The 14,271-nt window shown below is 42.8% G+C and overlaps 1 protein-coding gene across 2 annotated transcripts; it reads right to left on the bottom strand.

The window, feature by feature from the left end:
- Positions 1–3,577: 3,577 nt before the first annotated feature.
- On the bottom strand, positions 3,578–13,753 carry LOC139561225 (E3 ubiquitin-protein ligase TRIM39-like). Of its 2 annotated transcripts, XM_071378187.1 has the most exons (10): positions 13,540–13,753; positions 12,618–12,745; positions 12,018–12,364; positions 11,718–11,913; positions 10,782–10,877; positions 8,629–8,862; positions 8,366–8,513; positions 6,496–6,522; positions 5,610–5,877; positions 3,578–4,766 (listed from the first exon to the last, which is right to left on the bottom strand). In XM_071378187.1, the coding sequence occupies exons 1-10, from the start codon at positions 13,544–13,546 to the stop codon at positions 4,496–4,498; spliced, it is 1,722 nt and encodes a 573-aa protein (XP_071234288.1). In that variant the 5' UTR covers positions 13,547–13,753; the 3' UTR covers positions 3,578–4,495. The 2 variants fall into 2 exon arrangements, with proteins under 2 accessions (XP_071234288.1, XP_071234289.1); XM_071378188.1 differs by lacking the exon at positions 12,618–12,745 and having other exon boundaries at positions 13,540–13,752.
- Positions 13,754–14,271: the final 518 nt, after the last annotated feature.

Below are 14,271 nucleotides of genomic sequence, written 5' to 3'. Positions count from 1 at the left end.
TGGAATGAGTAGGTGTGTCCAAACTTTTGACTGGTACTTGCTTAATTAATTTCATTCATATTATGGTGTTTCTATTCCAAGAAAAATGAAAAACTTTAGGAAGGAAGAGAAAATATGGTGCTGTACAATGTGACGGTTGGCAGTATAGTACTGGGCTATTTATCTAAAGACTCCCTGTGTCATGAGGGCAGAGCACGCGGGAGACTGGGGTTCAAGACAGAGAGGAAGGAGTAGGCTGTCCTTGTAAATAAGAATTTGTTCTTAACTGATTCCATGTGTTATTTCATAGTTGTGATGTCTTCAATATTATTCTACAATTTAGAAAAAAGTACAAATAAAAACAAATCCTGGAATGAGTAGGTGTGTCCAAATATGGCACTGTACAACGTGACGGTCGGGAGTAGACTACAGCATAAGTGGATTGGAAGATTCTAAATTAATATCTAAGGGGCATAACATTTCCACACCCTAATTGTAGTGTAACCGAACTTTCAGTTGAGCGTACTAGCTCTTTGCCTTTTCTACTTCTCTACCAGAAGTTGATGCTGGAGTGCCTACTCTCATAAATTCAGAGTGTTGTCAGATTGTCAATTTGTAAATTCAGACCGTTTCACTCTCGGAGCACACACTGGACGTTCGGGCCGAGGAGTAAGGTTGATTTGAGCGTTCTGGCCTTACAACGGCAGTCAAGCACCCAAGCTACAGTAATGTTGGCTAGCTTGCTAGCTACTTCCAGACACATATTCGACCACTCTGACCATTTTACTCACCCTAGCAGATCTGGTTAGGCAGTTTTCGTGTTAACCAGAGCGTTGTTGACTGTAACTGCTGCAAGAAAAGGGGAAAAAATGCTTTTTTGCCGACGTTTACTGACACCGGCCATATTCAATGGGTGTTGAGCGATCATAAATTCATTATTCTGGTATATTCAGACAAGAGTGCTCTGAAATCGGTGTAGATAGCCAGAGCGAACTTACGAAAGCCCCCACGAATGTCCATTGAAAACGCACACCGACTATGCCATTTAGCTAAGCTAAGAATGATGGGAATAATCAAGTCAATAAACGTTGGGTAGTTAGATAGCCTATAGTTAATAAACTGGCAAGTTTGATGTATAACTACTAACGTTAGGTAGCTAGCTAACATACTGGTACATACTGCTGTAATGATATGCTATGTAGTTCGTAAGGACAGCGCAGCTTATAAATTGTCAGCCAACATAACGTGTAAGGTAACTTATTTGAAAAGTCATTACTTTATTACATTGAGTAGCAAGCTATCACTTGGTCATTAGGGCAAATCTGGTCTGTGATAGGAGGGGGGGGTTTCACACCTAGTTCTGCTATTAACTCATAAGCTGGCCATGTCGTATTTGTTTCATAATCGATAGTCATATTTCATGACAGTGTAACGGTTAGCTTTGTTTACAGAAGGATGAAAGAACACAATATGTCTGTCAGGGAATGCTATTCTGATATGTCAGATGAAGATTTAGACCAGAAAGTCAGAACCAGTAAGGCAAGGATGCCCCATGCGGGATTTATAATGGTCAAAGGAAGTCTCTGAGCAATGGGCCATCGTGTACAATGGCGAAGAGTCTTTGCAGAGTGTAGATGGTGCAGGTATCATTGCCAGCTTCGTTGCATTGCTCTGCAAAAATACTCCGTTCCTGCTCCCATGTCTCTCGTCCACATTGATACAAATCATGAATAGATAAGGTACTAAGATGTATAATGTTCTCATCAAATATTCACTTACCTTTGATGATCTTCATCAGAATGCACTCCCAGGAATCCCTGTTCCACAATAAATGTTTGTTTTGTTCGATATAGTCCATCATTTATGTCCAAATACCTCCATTTTGTATGCGCGCCTCTCAATTGTATTTTTTTTCTTGACTCGTTATGACGTTATAATTACTTACATTTGCTTCCACCCATAATGTTTTGTCAGCCATCTTTGCTGAAGAAAGTCACCAGGGACAGGTGGCTCACGTCAAACTCATCAATGGAACCACTTGATATGATTGGTCATTTAAAAACCTTGGGACCCAAATGCATAATGAGTGCTCTAACTCCCCCTTGTGGTGGTCTGGAGCAATGACGCCGTGATGCTGGGTACCTCTAAGTCCCGCGGTATAATCTCGCAAGGAGGAACCACAGTACCTGGAAGAAACTGCCATGCACTATTGAGGAAGAGAGTCTACCATAAAAAAGAGCTTATCTTTGTTCAAAACTCCTAATCCCCAAAATGGGAGAACTAAACAATATATTTTTTGAGAATGTGGGAATGGTCCGTGGACACTTAAGGGAAAGTAATGTCAAATGTGTTTCATGAAGGACAGGAAACACACATAACCGTGTCTCTTAAAGTGTACATTTCCCAGCTGTCTGGGAAATCAAAATATTGTGAAACGTGTGATTAAACATGAAGCTATTTGTGAAAATATGTAATGTTAACCTTCTAAATGAGTATGGATTTTCATATAAAGATTAATTAGTCAGTGGCCACACCCCCGTGAGGCCAGACATCACATTAGGTGTCATCGAACCGCCCCTTTTCCCACAGAGTATAAAACCCACTTCCTACAAAATATACATTAACTCAGAGAACGCCGGGACAGAGTCACCACATTGGAATGGCCACAATTCTATACTCCACGGAGACCATGCAGCTGTAGTTTTGGCTACACGGCTGGAAATGGTTCAACTCTGAGACTATTGATCACTACAGAAGAAGGAGCAAATTCTAGGTGACACAAGAATTACTAGTCTGCAGCTAGAAATTACGTAAACCTAGAACGAGAATACCTACAACCGCCGAAGCATCTATCCTATGAGAACATTTCCGAATGTTACTCTGAAGTATCCATTCTAACCACCTACAGCCACAAAAGACATTGTGACTTCTGGGAAAGTTAACTAGAGACTCTGATGAACTCTACAGGACGATCGAGTATTCCAACAGAGAAGACGACGACATACAGGCATAAATATATACATTGCAATTATTCTTGAATGAGCGGCCGTTCATGTGGAAAGGATTATAATTTCAATGATTATAATTATCCATTCTCAGTCCCCACCCCTTTCCTTTGTCTACCAAGCAGTCATTTCGGCTTAGCCCACTAGGGACTTTTCAATCATTGTTGGTAACCAATATCTACTGTTTGTTACGCATTTCTGTGATTAGTTAGTAAATACATTAAGCCAATTTGTATATTGCTGATTCATTATGGAAACTAAGGTTCATGCAGATATTCAAGGGTTCGCGACGTTCAGTAATGAGAACTGATGACGAAAAAGTAATAATTCATTAAATCCAAGACTAATTGATCAGATATTTTAATATCTGAAGTTATATTTGGAGAATTAGAACTAAATAAATGTCCGTGGTGCCTGACTTCCTAGTTATTGTTTACATTATTAGTTTAATCACATAATAATTAAACCTAGAGAATTTATTTGATAATATAGTCTACACATTTAATGATAGTCCAGACACATTTCTATAACTCCAAGTTTGCTGTAGTGGTTTTCTTTCCTAGGACTTTTGTTGAATATCATTTCAGAGGCCATTTACTTGATAGAACATCTTTATTTAAAAGCTGCAGATTGAAGTACAAAAGTAAAAACATTTTTCTCTGTGAATTTGCTGTACTGTAGTTACATAGTTAATATATGTTATTGTGGATGTAGCGAAATTCCTAGCTCCAACTGTGCAGTAATATCTAAGAATACACAATTCACAAAAATCAAAAAGTAAAACAATGGAATAGAAGTTTTAGGATAAGCAATGTCGGAGTCCGGTCTCCATTCGTGTATACACACGCACACACACTCCGTGAATTTGCTGTGCTGTAGTTGTTTATAGCTTTCAATTTACCTCTAGACTTATAAAATATATAATGAAAGACATAAAAAGGTCAACTGTTTCACAGTAAGGATTTTTAGAAGATATATTTGTATCCAAAGATCGATCCCTTTATTAACAAATACTTAACATGTTTAGCAGTTTATTGTTTAGTAAAGCAATACTCAAATTAAAGTATGGCAATACCCAACTAAATGTCTATTTTGATTAATCCAGCTATCAAAATAGTTAAAATGTAAAGCACTAGACTTCTGTGTATTAAAGCAAGTAAGAATCTGGACAGTAAGGTCAATCAAACATTAGCTTTTTCTGACCATGTTACCTAACCCGAGGAAAACTCTGGGCCTTAGTTATACAGTATATTGGCTATCACTTGGGTACCACAGTTTTTCCTGGTAAGATCACACAGTGAGGAAGAACTCAGGCCCCTAATCAAGTGGCTAAAATGTGATTGGTCAACCTCTGAACAGAATGGGTTGTTGTCAAGGTTGCATCCCAAATGGCACTCTATTCTCTGCATAGTGCACTACATTGACCAGGGCCCATAGGAGTGCAGTCAAACTTAGTGCACTGTATAGGGAATAGGGTGCTATTTGGGACACATCCCATGCCTTGTTTTGTCTCAGCTATGTTTCACAGTACTGATGATGAGCGGGGCCGTGTTCTTTCCATCCTGGTTGAGACAGGGACTAAATATCGGATACAAACTCTCACTGAAAGTATCCACGAACGTGAAGAGGTGTGTGCGCGCCTTGACGTCGTAGAACAACAACTGGCCACCTTCGTAGTCAAGGAAGATGCCAATCTTCTGGGGGTGAGAGGTCAGCTGGAGGGGATGTCGAGTGGATGCCAGAGCCTTGACCTCCCCACTCTTCAGCCACAGGCACCAGTACCTATGTGATGAATTGACATTAGATTATTACTCTTGCTAAATATCACATCCATAAATTATCTGTAAATGTATTAGCTAATGTTAACTACAGCATTTGTTCATGTCTATTCATGTACCCTTATCGGCACGTGTTAGCAATACAATTAAAATAAAACAAACAATATTTTAAAAAGGTAGGATTAAATAATTACTTTGCTACACTGAATAATATGCTCTGTAACAATAAGGTCATGAAATCTATTGAATATGTTATTATTATTATACATTTTGTATACATTTGTTTACCCCCTTTCTCTCCCCAACTTTTATCTTGTCTCATCGCTGCAACTCCCCAACGGGCTTGGGAGGCAAATAAAGGTCGAGTCATGCGTCCTAAGAAACATGACCAGCCAAACCGCACTTATTAACACCCTCCCGCTTAACCCGGAAGCCAGCCTTACGAATGTGTCGGAGTAAAACCGTTCAATTGACAACAGTGGTCAGCCTGCAGGCGCCCGGGCCCACCACAAGGAGTCGCTAGTGCACAATGAGCCAGGTAAAATCCCCCCGGCCAAACCCTCCCCTAACCCGGACGACGCTGGGCCAATTGTAAGCTGCCCTATGGGACTCTCGATCACGGCCAGTTGTGATAAAACCTGGGGTTGAACCCGGGTCTGTAATGGCGCCTCTAGCACTGCGATGCAGTGCCTTAGACCACTGCACCACTAGGGCAATTTGTGATGTTTTGTGTTCAAATTTGTGGAAGGATGTGTTGCTTTTTGTATTACATTTGAACTTTTATCCTTCAAAATGTATGACATTTTAATTGAAAAAGTAAAACAATTAAATAGAAAGTCAGCATTACCCTCCGTCAGGGCTCAGCTTTATCTCTCCTTTCCGGCGTGCCGATGCCTGCATCACACCCACAGTCCAGGCAGTCTTTCGGCCCACCTCAACCTCCCAGTAATGGCGTCCAAAGGAGAGGCCCTCGCGAGCGAGCACGAAGAGGGCGGGGCTGAAGCGACGAGTGCCTTCCGACTGGTTGTGCTTCCGTTCCTCGTATATCACCTGGCGACCGTCCTCTGACAGGACCAGGTTCCTCTGGGCGGTACCCGGGTCCAGGTACACTTCAGCTGGAGGAGCAGAGAGAGAGAGAGAGAGAGCCGTGTTGAGAACAGTGCTGATTCTATTTAGAACAGCATTGATTCTTATGAGAAGAGAGTAAGTTATATTTGGAAGAGGGTGGGTTATATTGTGACCAGTCTAAATTCCATTTAAAACAATGTACGTACTGTAGTTGACCAGACAAAATGGAGGAGTGGACATATCCCTGGAGTAAACAACCGGTGGAGGCTGCTGCTCATAATAAATGTCTGGAACGGCGCAAATGGAATGGCATCACATTGAAACCATGTGTTTGATGTTGTTGATACCTTTCCACTTACTCTGCTCAGCCATTACCATGCCGCCCTCCCCAATTAAGGTGCCACCAACCTCCACTGCAGGTTTGTATCAAATCCTAACTGTTATAATGACCCAGTACTGACACTGTATTGTGAAGTATAGACAGAGCTGAATTACTGAGGTTAGTCTTACAATTTTCCTCTAATATCGACCAACATTTTAGTAGTCCACAGGGTTCTGTCATTAACGTTAAAACAAAGTTGTTTCAAAGAGGAGTATGTTTAGCCAAATCACAGTTGAAAGTCAAATTCGCACCAATCAACAAAAAAAAACGTAACTGTACTCACTTGCATAGTTCTGCAGCTGCCTGAGCTCTGCAAAAGACAGAGAGCGAGAACAAAATCAGTTACTTGAAATTGGAAAGAATGAACCAAAAGACAGAGCAAACTAGAATGCTATTTGACCCTAAACAGAGAGTACATAGTGGCATAATACCTGACCACTGTGACTGACACAAAATGAAGGGAAGCTTTAACTATGTACAGACTCAGTGAGAATATCCTTGCTATTGAGAGCTGCAGCAGCCGTAGGCAGACCTGGCTATAAAGAGAAGACAGTCTACAGGATGTGCCCACTGCCAACAAAATGAGGTTGGAAACTGAGCTGCAATTTCTAACTTCCTGCCAAACGTGTGACCATATAAGAGACACATATTTCCCTCAGATTACACAGACCCACAAAGAATTTGAAAACAAATCATATGTTGATATCTCCAATATCTATTAGGTGAAATGCCACAGTGTGCCATCACAGCAGCAAGATTTGTGCCCTGTTGCTACAAGAAAAGGACAACGAGTGAAGAACAAAAACCATAGTAAATACAACCCATATTTATGTTTATTTATTTTCCATTTTGTACTTTAAAACTTCTACAGGATTGGTGGGTCCCCTGCGAGACGGTTGACCTAACGTAGGCTAATGCGATTAGCATGAGGTTGTAAGTAACAAGAACATTTCCAAGGACATAGACATATCTGATATTGGCAAAAAGCTTAAATTCTTGTTCATCTAACTGCACTGCCCAATTTACAGTAGCTATTACAGTGAAAGAATACCATTCTATTGTTTGAGGAGAGTGCACAGTTTTGAACATAAAACGTTATTAATAAACGAATTTGGCACATTTGGGCAGTCTTGATACAAAATTTTGAACAGAAATGCAATGGTTAATTGGATCAGTCTGAAACTTTGCACATACACTGCTATTATCTAGTGGCCAAAACCTAAATTGCAGCTGGGCTGGAAAAATACATTATGGCCTTTCTCTTCCATTTCAAAGATGGTACAAAAAAAAGCGACAGTCGGCGCGGGCGGGCGAGCAACAGGCGGCGCGGATGGAGGTAAAGGTAAACGTGGAGGTAAACAAGCAGTGCTAATCCCACCTTCATGTGGCACTGTCAGTCAGTCGCCTGTTGTTGCCATCTCATTACTAACAGATGGCTGACCTTTGGCATCTACTGTACTTCCATCGGATGACTCACTCTTTATATATAGAGGTGCTAGTCCAATGACCTACATCTAGATATCTACATAGACACCACAGGAGGTTAGTGGCTCCATTGGGGAGGACGGGCTCATGGTAATGGCTGGAGTGGAATAGTATCAAATACATCAAACCAATGCCATTCCATTCATGCCATTCCATTTGCTCCATTATGGCCATTATTATGAGCCGTGATAAACACTGACGTAAGGTCCGTTTGGTGGTTTTCTTCTTCCCTGCAGTTGAGATAAGGATTGAGTGAAACTAGACTGATCCAAGATTGGTGCCTACAGGTATATTCTATCTGGAGAGAAATGGGATTTGGAAACAGGAAGTGAGGTCACAGTAAGCAAGTGAAAATGGTTGTCTCTCGATTTTCACTGTTTTACACATTTGACTAAAGCCTTATAACTGTAGATCAGGGGTAGGCAACCCTGGTCTTGGAGTGCCGTAGAACTCCATGTTTTTGATTTAACCGACGTGGAACACCAGGTGTGTTGAATTTAGGCAATCACTGGACTGATCAATTAGCTCAGTTGGTCAGGAGTGGTGCCCAGTGGCAACAAAATCCTGCAGTACCTGTAGCCTACCCCTGCTGTGGGTAGTGCAGCACTATTTTACCCTGAAAAACAAGGTATCATTTGCTCTATATAATAATGGTTGATTTTACCCACCTTTTCCATACAGACTCTTCAATTCTTCCTGGAACTTGTCGACAAGGGTGCTGACGGATGATTGGATGGTTCCTAGGTAGAGGTCTGTGTTCACACTCACGCCTGACCAATTACTGGTCTCTGGGAGGGGCGCCAGGGTGGGCAGGCTCTGCAGGGGAGGACGAGGAGGGGTTTAACTGTGGGTGTGTGTGTGTGTGTGTGTATATGTGTGTCTGAGTTTGTGTGTGTGGGTCTGTGTATCCCCTCGTCATGTCTTAGCCTACCTGGAGGAAGATGACTTTATCCTGGTTCTGTGCCAGGGCGTCCAGCTCTCCGCTCCTCTTCCGGAGCTGGCTCAGTTCGTCCTCCAGACCTCGGGCCAGCTCCTGGGCATGCCTCTCCGCCTCACGCTGTCTCGTAGCGATCAGCTCCACCAGCTCAGCCTGGCTCTGCTCCACTAGCCGCTGCAGCTCTGCATACACCTGCCAGCTGTCCTCCAACTCCCTCTGGGCAGTGCTCTATAAAGACAGGTGATAAGACAGACGTATACAGACATTGAGACATTGTTCTATTTTTTAAATGTTTTATTTCACCTTTATTTAACCAGGCAGGCCAGATGATAACAAGTTCTCATTTACAACTGCGACCTGGCCAAGATAAAGCAAAGCAGTGTGACACAAACACATGGAATAAACAAACGTACAGTCAATAACACAATAGAAAAGTATATATACAGTGAGAGTCAGAGATGGGAGAGGACAGCGTGACATGTACAGACATTCTAGAGATACAGATAAATGCATTACCACAGCTAGACTCCAAGTTGTAGAAACATCAAGGATAATCAATGGAAACAGGATGCATCTGAGCTCATTTGAATCCCATAGCAAAGGATCTGAATACTTTTTTTTTTTTATTATAAATTTGCAAACATTTCTAAAAACCTGTTTTCCCATTGTTATTATGGGGTAGTGTGTGTAGATTGATGCGGAAAACTATTAGAATAAGAATAAGGTTGTAACGTAACAAAATGTGGAAAAAGTCAAGGGGTCTGAATACTTTATGAAAGCACTGTACTGTATACAGACATTCTGGAGATGGAGATAAATCCTTCACTCTCCTCCATCTCCCTCTGAGCACTGCTATAAAGACAAGATGATGCCGGAGAGAGGTTGTGTTGTGAAAACACACACGGCTGAGGTAGGTGTTTGAATGATGCAAAGTGACTAAAGCTGTGGACACGCACACCCACCCTCCCCGGTTTGCCAACAGCACAACTCGCCAAACAGGTCTGGCTGCCTTATCTCCCTCAGCCCACATTCAAATATCTACCTGTTTGAGTTGGAGGAAACAGTGTGTGTTTTGTTCTACTTCCTTTCCATTTCACATGTTCATGATTACACAGGAAAAGTGTAGAATACAAAAACATTGAAAATCAGAACCTATTAACAGAATTGGTTATCATCCCCCCCATCCCCCCATCCCTCCCTCCAGTCAGAAAGTTAACCCACTAATATAGCCCATCCCTCTGTAACCTCATCGCATTTTTAAACATGGCTCAAGTGAACTGCAGTTGCACTGTGCTCTATTTACAGTCCATATCTGACCAGGAGACTGGTCGACCAGTGAACTTAGGAAGCTTTAGTGAGTGGGAAGTACAGCTAAAGAGAAAACAGGGTTGTTTACTACTGTGTACTACCATTTAGCCTAGTCTCAATTGGCTGTGTCTACAGTATGTAATCCCTGCAGGAATTGACCCCACGACCTTGGCAAGTGCCTGTCTATGTCTATGTATGCCTAGTGCCTGTCTATGTATTTGAGTGGCTACATTTTCTCTAGTCCTATGCCTCAGCTATTTACCTAAACAAGTGGCGGGGTGGTCGTTTTGCTGTTATTCGAATACCGGATTTCCCCTTTAAATCCTACAGAAATTCTACCTTATTAACCTCTTTGGTCCACAAAGGGAGTTTCCAGGAGGTTCTAGCTAAGGAGTATAGGATTAAAACAGGGTGTGGGCACTCATGTAAATGTTTGCACTGGCCACGCCGGTTAGTCTGCCTAGGAAATGGACCAGAGCCATTACAAACATGGGAGCAAAAACGCTTTCTATGGTAGTCAACTGTAAGACCTATCGTAAGGGCTGGGGACACTATGGGGGTAATGACACTATGCAAATGTATTCTATTTGATTTATACATCATACATTTATTCACCATATGTCAAGAGATGTTTATGTTACAGAAATGATAGAATGGGAAAAAAAAGGGGCTTGATCAAGAGGCAGTAAGTCAATCAACTATACTGTACAATGCACTATTGTTGATTTGCTATGGTTTGCCCTTATGAATACAATCCAGTTTACACTCACTCAACCAAACACCACAAAAGACAAAGGTGGTGCATTTTGATGAAATCACCATTCATATAAGGGACTCACTTTTATGACCCGTATGGACTGGTTGATCTCCTCCAACTTCTTGGCCCGCTCCTTGATCAGGTGTTTCAGCTCCGACCTCCACTTGCCCAGATGACTCTGTGTGAGGGCAGAAAATATCCAAGTCTGATATTATGCCAGCAGCATACCACCCTGCATACCACTGTTGGCTTGCTTCTGAAGCTAAGCAGGGTCGGTCCTGGTCAGTCCCTGGATGGGAGACCAGATGCTGCTGGAAGTGGTGTTGGAGGGCCAGTAGGAGGCACTCTTTCCTCTGGTCTAAAAAATATCCCAATGCCCCAGGGCAGTGATTGGGGACACTGCCCTGTGTAGGGTGCCGTCTTTCGGATGGGACGTTAAACGGGTGTCCTGACTCTCTGAGGTCATTAAAGATCCCATGGCACTTATCGTAAGAGTAGGGGTGTTAACCCCGGTGTCCTGGCTAAATTCCCAATCTGGCCCTCAAACCATCATGGTCACCTAATAATCCCCAGTTTATAATTGGCTCATTCATCCCCCTCCTCTCCCCTGTAACTATTCCCCAGGTCGTTGCTGCAAATGAGAACGTGTTCTCAGTCAACTTACCTGGTAAAATAAATAAAAAATATATATAGTACAGTACAAAACCAAAAATACACAAGAGGGGGTGCTTTTGTTGCAATTACTGGCTAGATGTGATGCAGATGCTAGGTGTGATGAATACCGAATCACCTCCGTTACCCAAGGGATGGCTGTACCCAACAATAATATCCACAAGTTATATAGTGTTACACATGTCTGTCTGTCTGCTGAGCTAATGCACTGTAGTGCTGCACAATTTCTGTAATTATAATCAACCAGGGTATCCTGTGCACTACAAGACTGTGTTAGCCCGCTGAGCTAAAGCCTGGCTATCAAGCCTATCTTTTTGCTGTATGTGTCTATCTACCCTGGACTCACCATCTTCTTCTTCCACTCACGGTCGACGGAGACGATCTCGTGGGTCTTGTGTGAGGCTTCTGCGCAGGAGATGCAGATGCAGCCGTGGTCGTTACGACAGTAGACCTCCAGCAGGCGCTCGTGCTTCTTACAGATCTTCTCTTCCAGGTGGTGCATGGGCTCAACCAGGCGGTGGGACGTCAGAGACTTCACCTTCCTGTGTTTAGGTCAAGTTTAGCTTATGTGTCAGGGTGGGGGTCAATTACATTTCAACCATAGGGAGAAGGAGGAAAAATATATATATTTTTTTTTATTTCTCACTTGTGATGTCGGAGATGTGCTTCACAGTATGACCCGGGACAGTTGAGACAAGACTTCAATGCCTTCATCTTCCTCCCAATGCACGCATCACATGGCACCTCGCCCGCCCGGGCGAACTCTCCACCCTCCGCAGCAGCTGCCGGGGACTCTCCGTGAAACCCATGTCCCGCCGCCAGACACCCAGCCACCGCACCCGCCTTCGTGTTCGGTGAAGTCACCCCCACATCGAGCCCCTGGAACTGGGAAGAGATCTCGGCGAGGACCCGGTTGATGCTGAGCTCCGGCCTCCGGGTGTAGCTCTTCTTACACATGGGGCACTGGAACTTCTTGCTGTGATCCCAGTAGCCCTACAGAACGAGAAGGAGGAAGGGGAGGAATGAGAAAGAGAATGACTTTGTACATTTTCTTTACAGTCCATGGAAACACACACACACACGAGAGGTTGGAAGCACATAGTCTAGTATTCTTCCTAGGTTCCTTAATACTTTCTAGAATGTTTTTCTTGGCCACGTTTCTTTGCTTTTTAGGGTCTAGGCCAGGTAACTGTAAAGCATTGTGACAACTGCTGATGTAAAAAAGGCTTTAAAGTAAATGTGATACCTGAAGACAGGCCTTGCAGAAGCTGTGTCCGCAGGGGGTCGAGACAGGCTCTACGAAGACCTCCAGACAGATAGAACATTGGAATGACTCCTCTGACAAGGTGCCCCCCCTCCCTGGGGATCTCACACCTGACAGGGGGGAGGCAAGGAGAGGGAGGTGAGTGAGAGCGTGTGTGTGCGGGCGAGTGAGTGCGTAAGAGGGAGAGATGAAAAAGCCAGTATGTTTAAAATGAGTACTACAGCCCTAACTTTTTAAACATCAACACAATGCTCACTCCCATCAGCAAACGGGTCATGAAAGAGCTTGTTCCAAATGCTTCAGCTGGAAACCATCCCTGGAATGTAGAAATGCAGGGTGTACGTCTACCTTGTACCTGCTCTAAGTTTTAAAATAATCTGTACGGATGCGCACAGTATTCCCTGTACAGTGCACTCTGGTCAAATGTAGTGCACTGATAGAGGATATGGTGCCCTTTGGGGCGCTACCTACTTGAATTGAAATGACATGCTTCGATAAATACCTTTTCAACTTCAAATAACGATACTATTAACAAAACAGCTTCACAAATACAGGAAGTTTGAAGTAACAGGGAGAGCATATGGCAGAATAACCGATGTCAATTTCCACAGAACTATTATCAAATTCATGCTAAAAAAAAAACACTTTTAGACACTATTCTTTCATGTTGACTTTAAAAATAATTTCTCAGCCCATACCATTGATTCATACTTTTGTAAATTGTTCTATACTACATCAACATTTCTTTAAATGCACTCATGAAAACACTCCTCACATACTGTGAAAAAAACCTGTCCAAACAAGTTTACAATCATTCTTGGTAACCAACTTGAGGATGACATATGAGATATATTACAACAATAAAAGGGATAAAAATGTTTATAAATATAAAAGGTTAACTTACTCTGCATGCTGATTAAGGTATCCTGTTTCTCGCGTGTCCACAGTCCCGTATGTCTCTGTACAGGACTCCGGAGCTTTCTCCCTACTCCACTGTATTGTACTGGCAGTCTCTCTATGGAAATCCACAACAGGTTTTGGCCCTGTGAAACTCACTAGTGTCTCTCCCTCGAGCTCAACATCCCACCATGCAGTATCTCCCTCGCTCTCTCACTTTGATCTGAGCAGTGAGCACTGTGGGTGTGTCCAAACTTCACCTGAGCCTGTATTCGCGAAGCAGGAGTGCGGATCTAGGATCAGGTCCCTTATCAAAGTCCATATAATCATATTATGGTCGAAATGCAAAACTGATCTTAGATCAGCAATCCTAGTCAACGGCTTTACGAATACAGGACATGGTAGGAAATTAGTGCTTCTCTAGTCTCCACCTTTACGCACGCCCTACTCAACCCCAATACCACAACATCACAATCACTCCAGAAGCCTAAGCAAAGTTGTCAGAATTGTCACAATTAGGCCTAGGCTATAATGGATTGTAATTTGTTCCTTTCTATGAAAACATTACAAAAACTAACCAGATTAAGTCAAGATATACCTGTGTGACACTGCACACTGAAGTAGCCTACGCACGAGTCTGTCATTTCACTCCATTGCCATCAGTTGGCGCTAAACACAGAATGGAAATATTTGCAAATGTTGTGAAGTCACAAGAGATATGGGTTTTGGGTCAAGATTC

The sequence above is a fragment of the Salvelinus alpinus genome, chromosome 31 (assembly GCF_045679555.1).
Source record: "Salvelinus alpinus chromosome 31, SLU_Salpinus.1, whole genome shotgun sequence".
Lineage (NCBI taxonomy): Eukaryota > Metazoa > Chordata > Actinopteri > Salmoniformes > Salmonidae > Salvelinus > Salvelinus alpinus.
This window is presented reverse-complemented; position numbering and strand designations above follow the sequence as displayed.

Coding starts and splice junctions, on each gene's coding strand:
- LOC139561225 (XM_071378187.1), bottom strand. Junction 11,914..12,017: donor GCACATCTCCGACATCACAA/GTGAGAAATAAA, acceptor ACCTAAACACAG/GAAGGTGAAGTCTCTGACGT. Junction 10,878..11,717: donor GTGAGTGGAAGAAGAAGATG/GTGAGTCCAGGG, acceptor GCCCTCACACAG/AGTCATCTGGGCAAGTGGAG.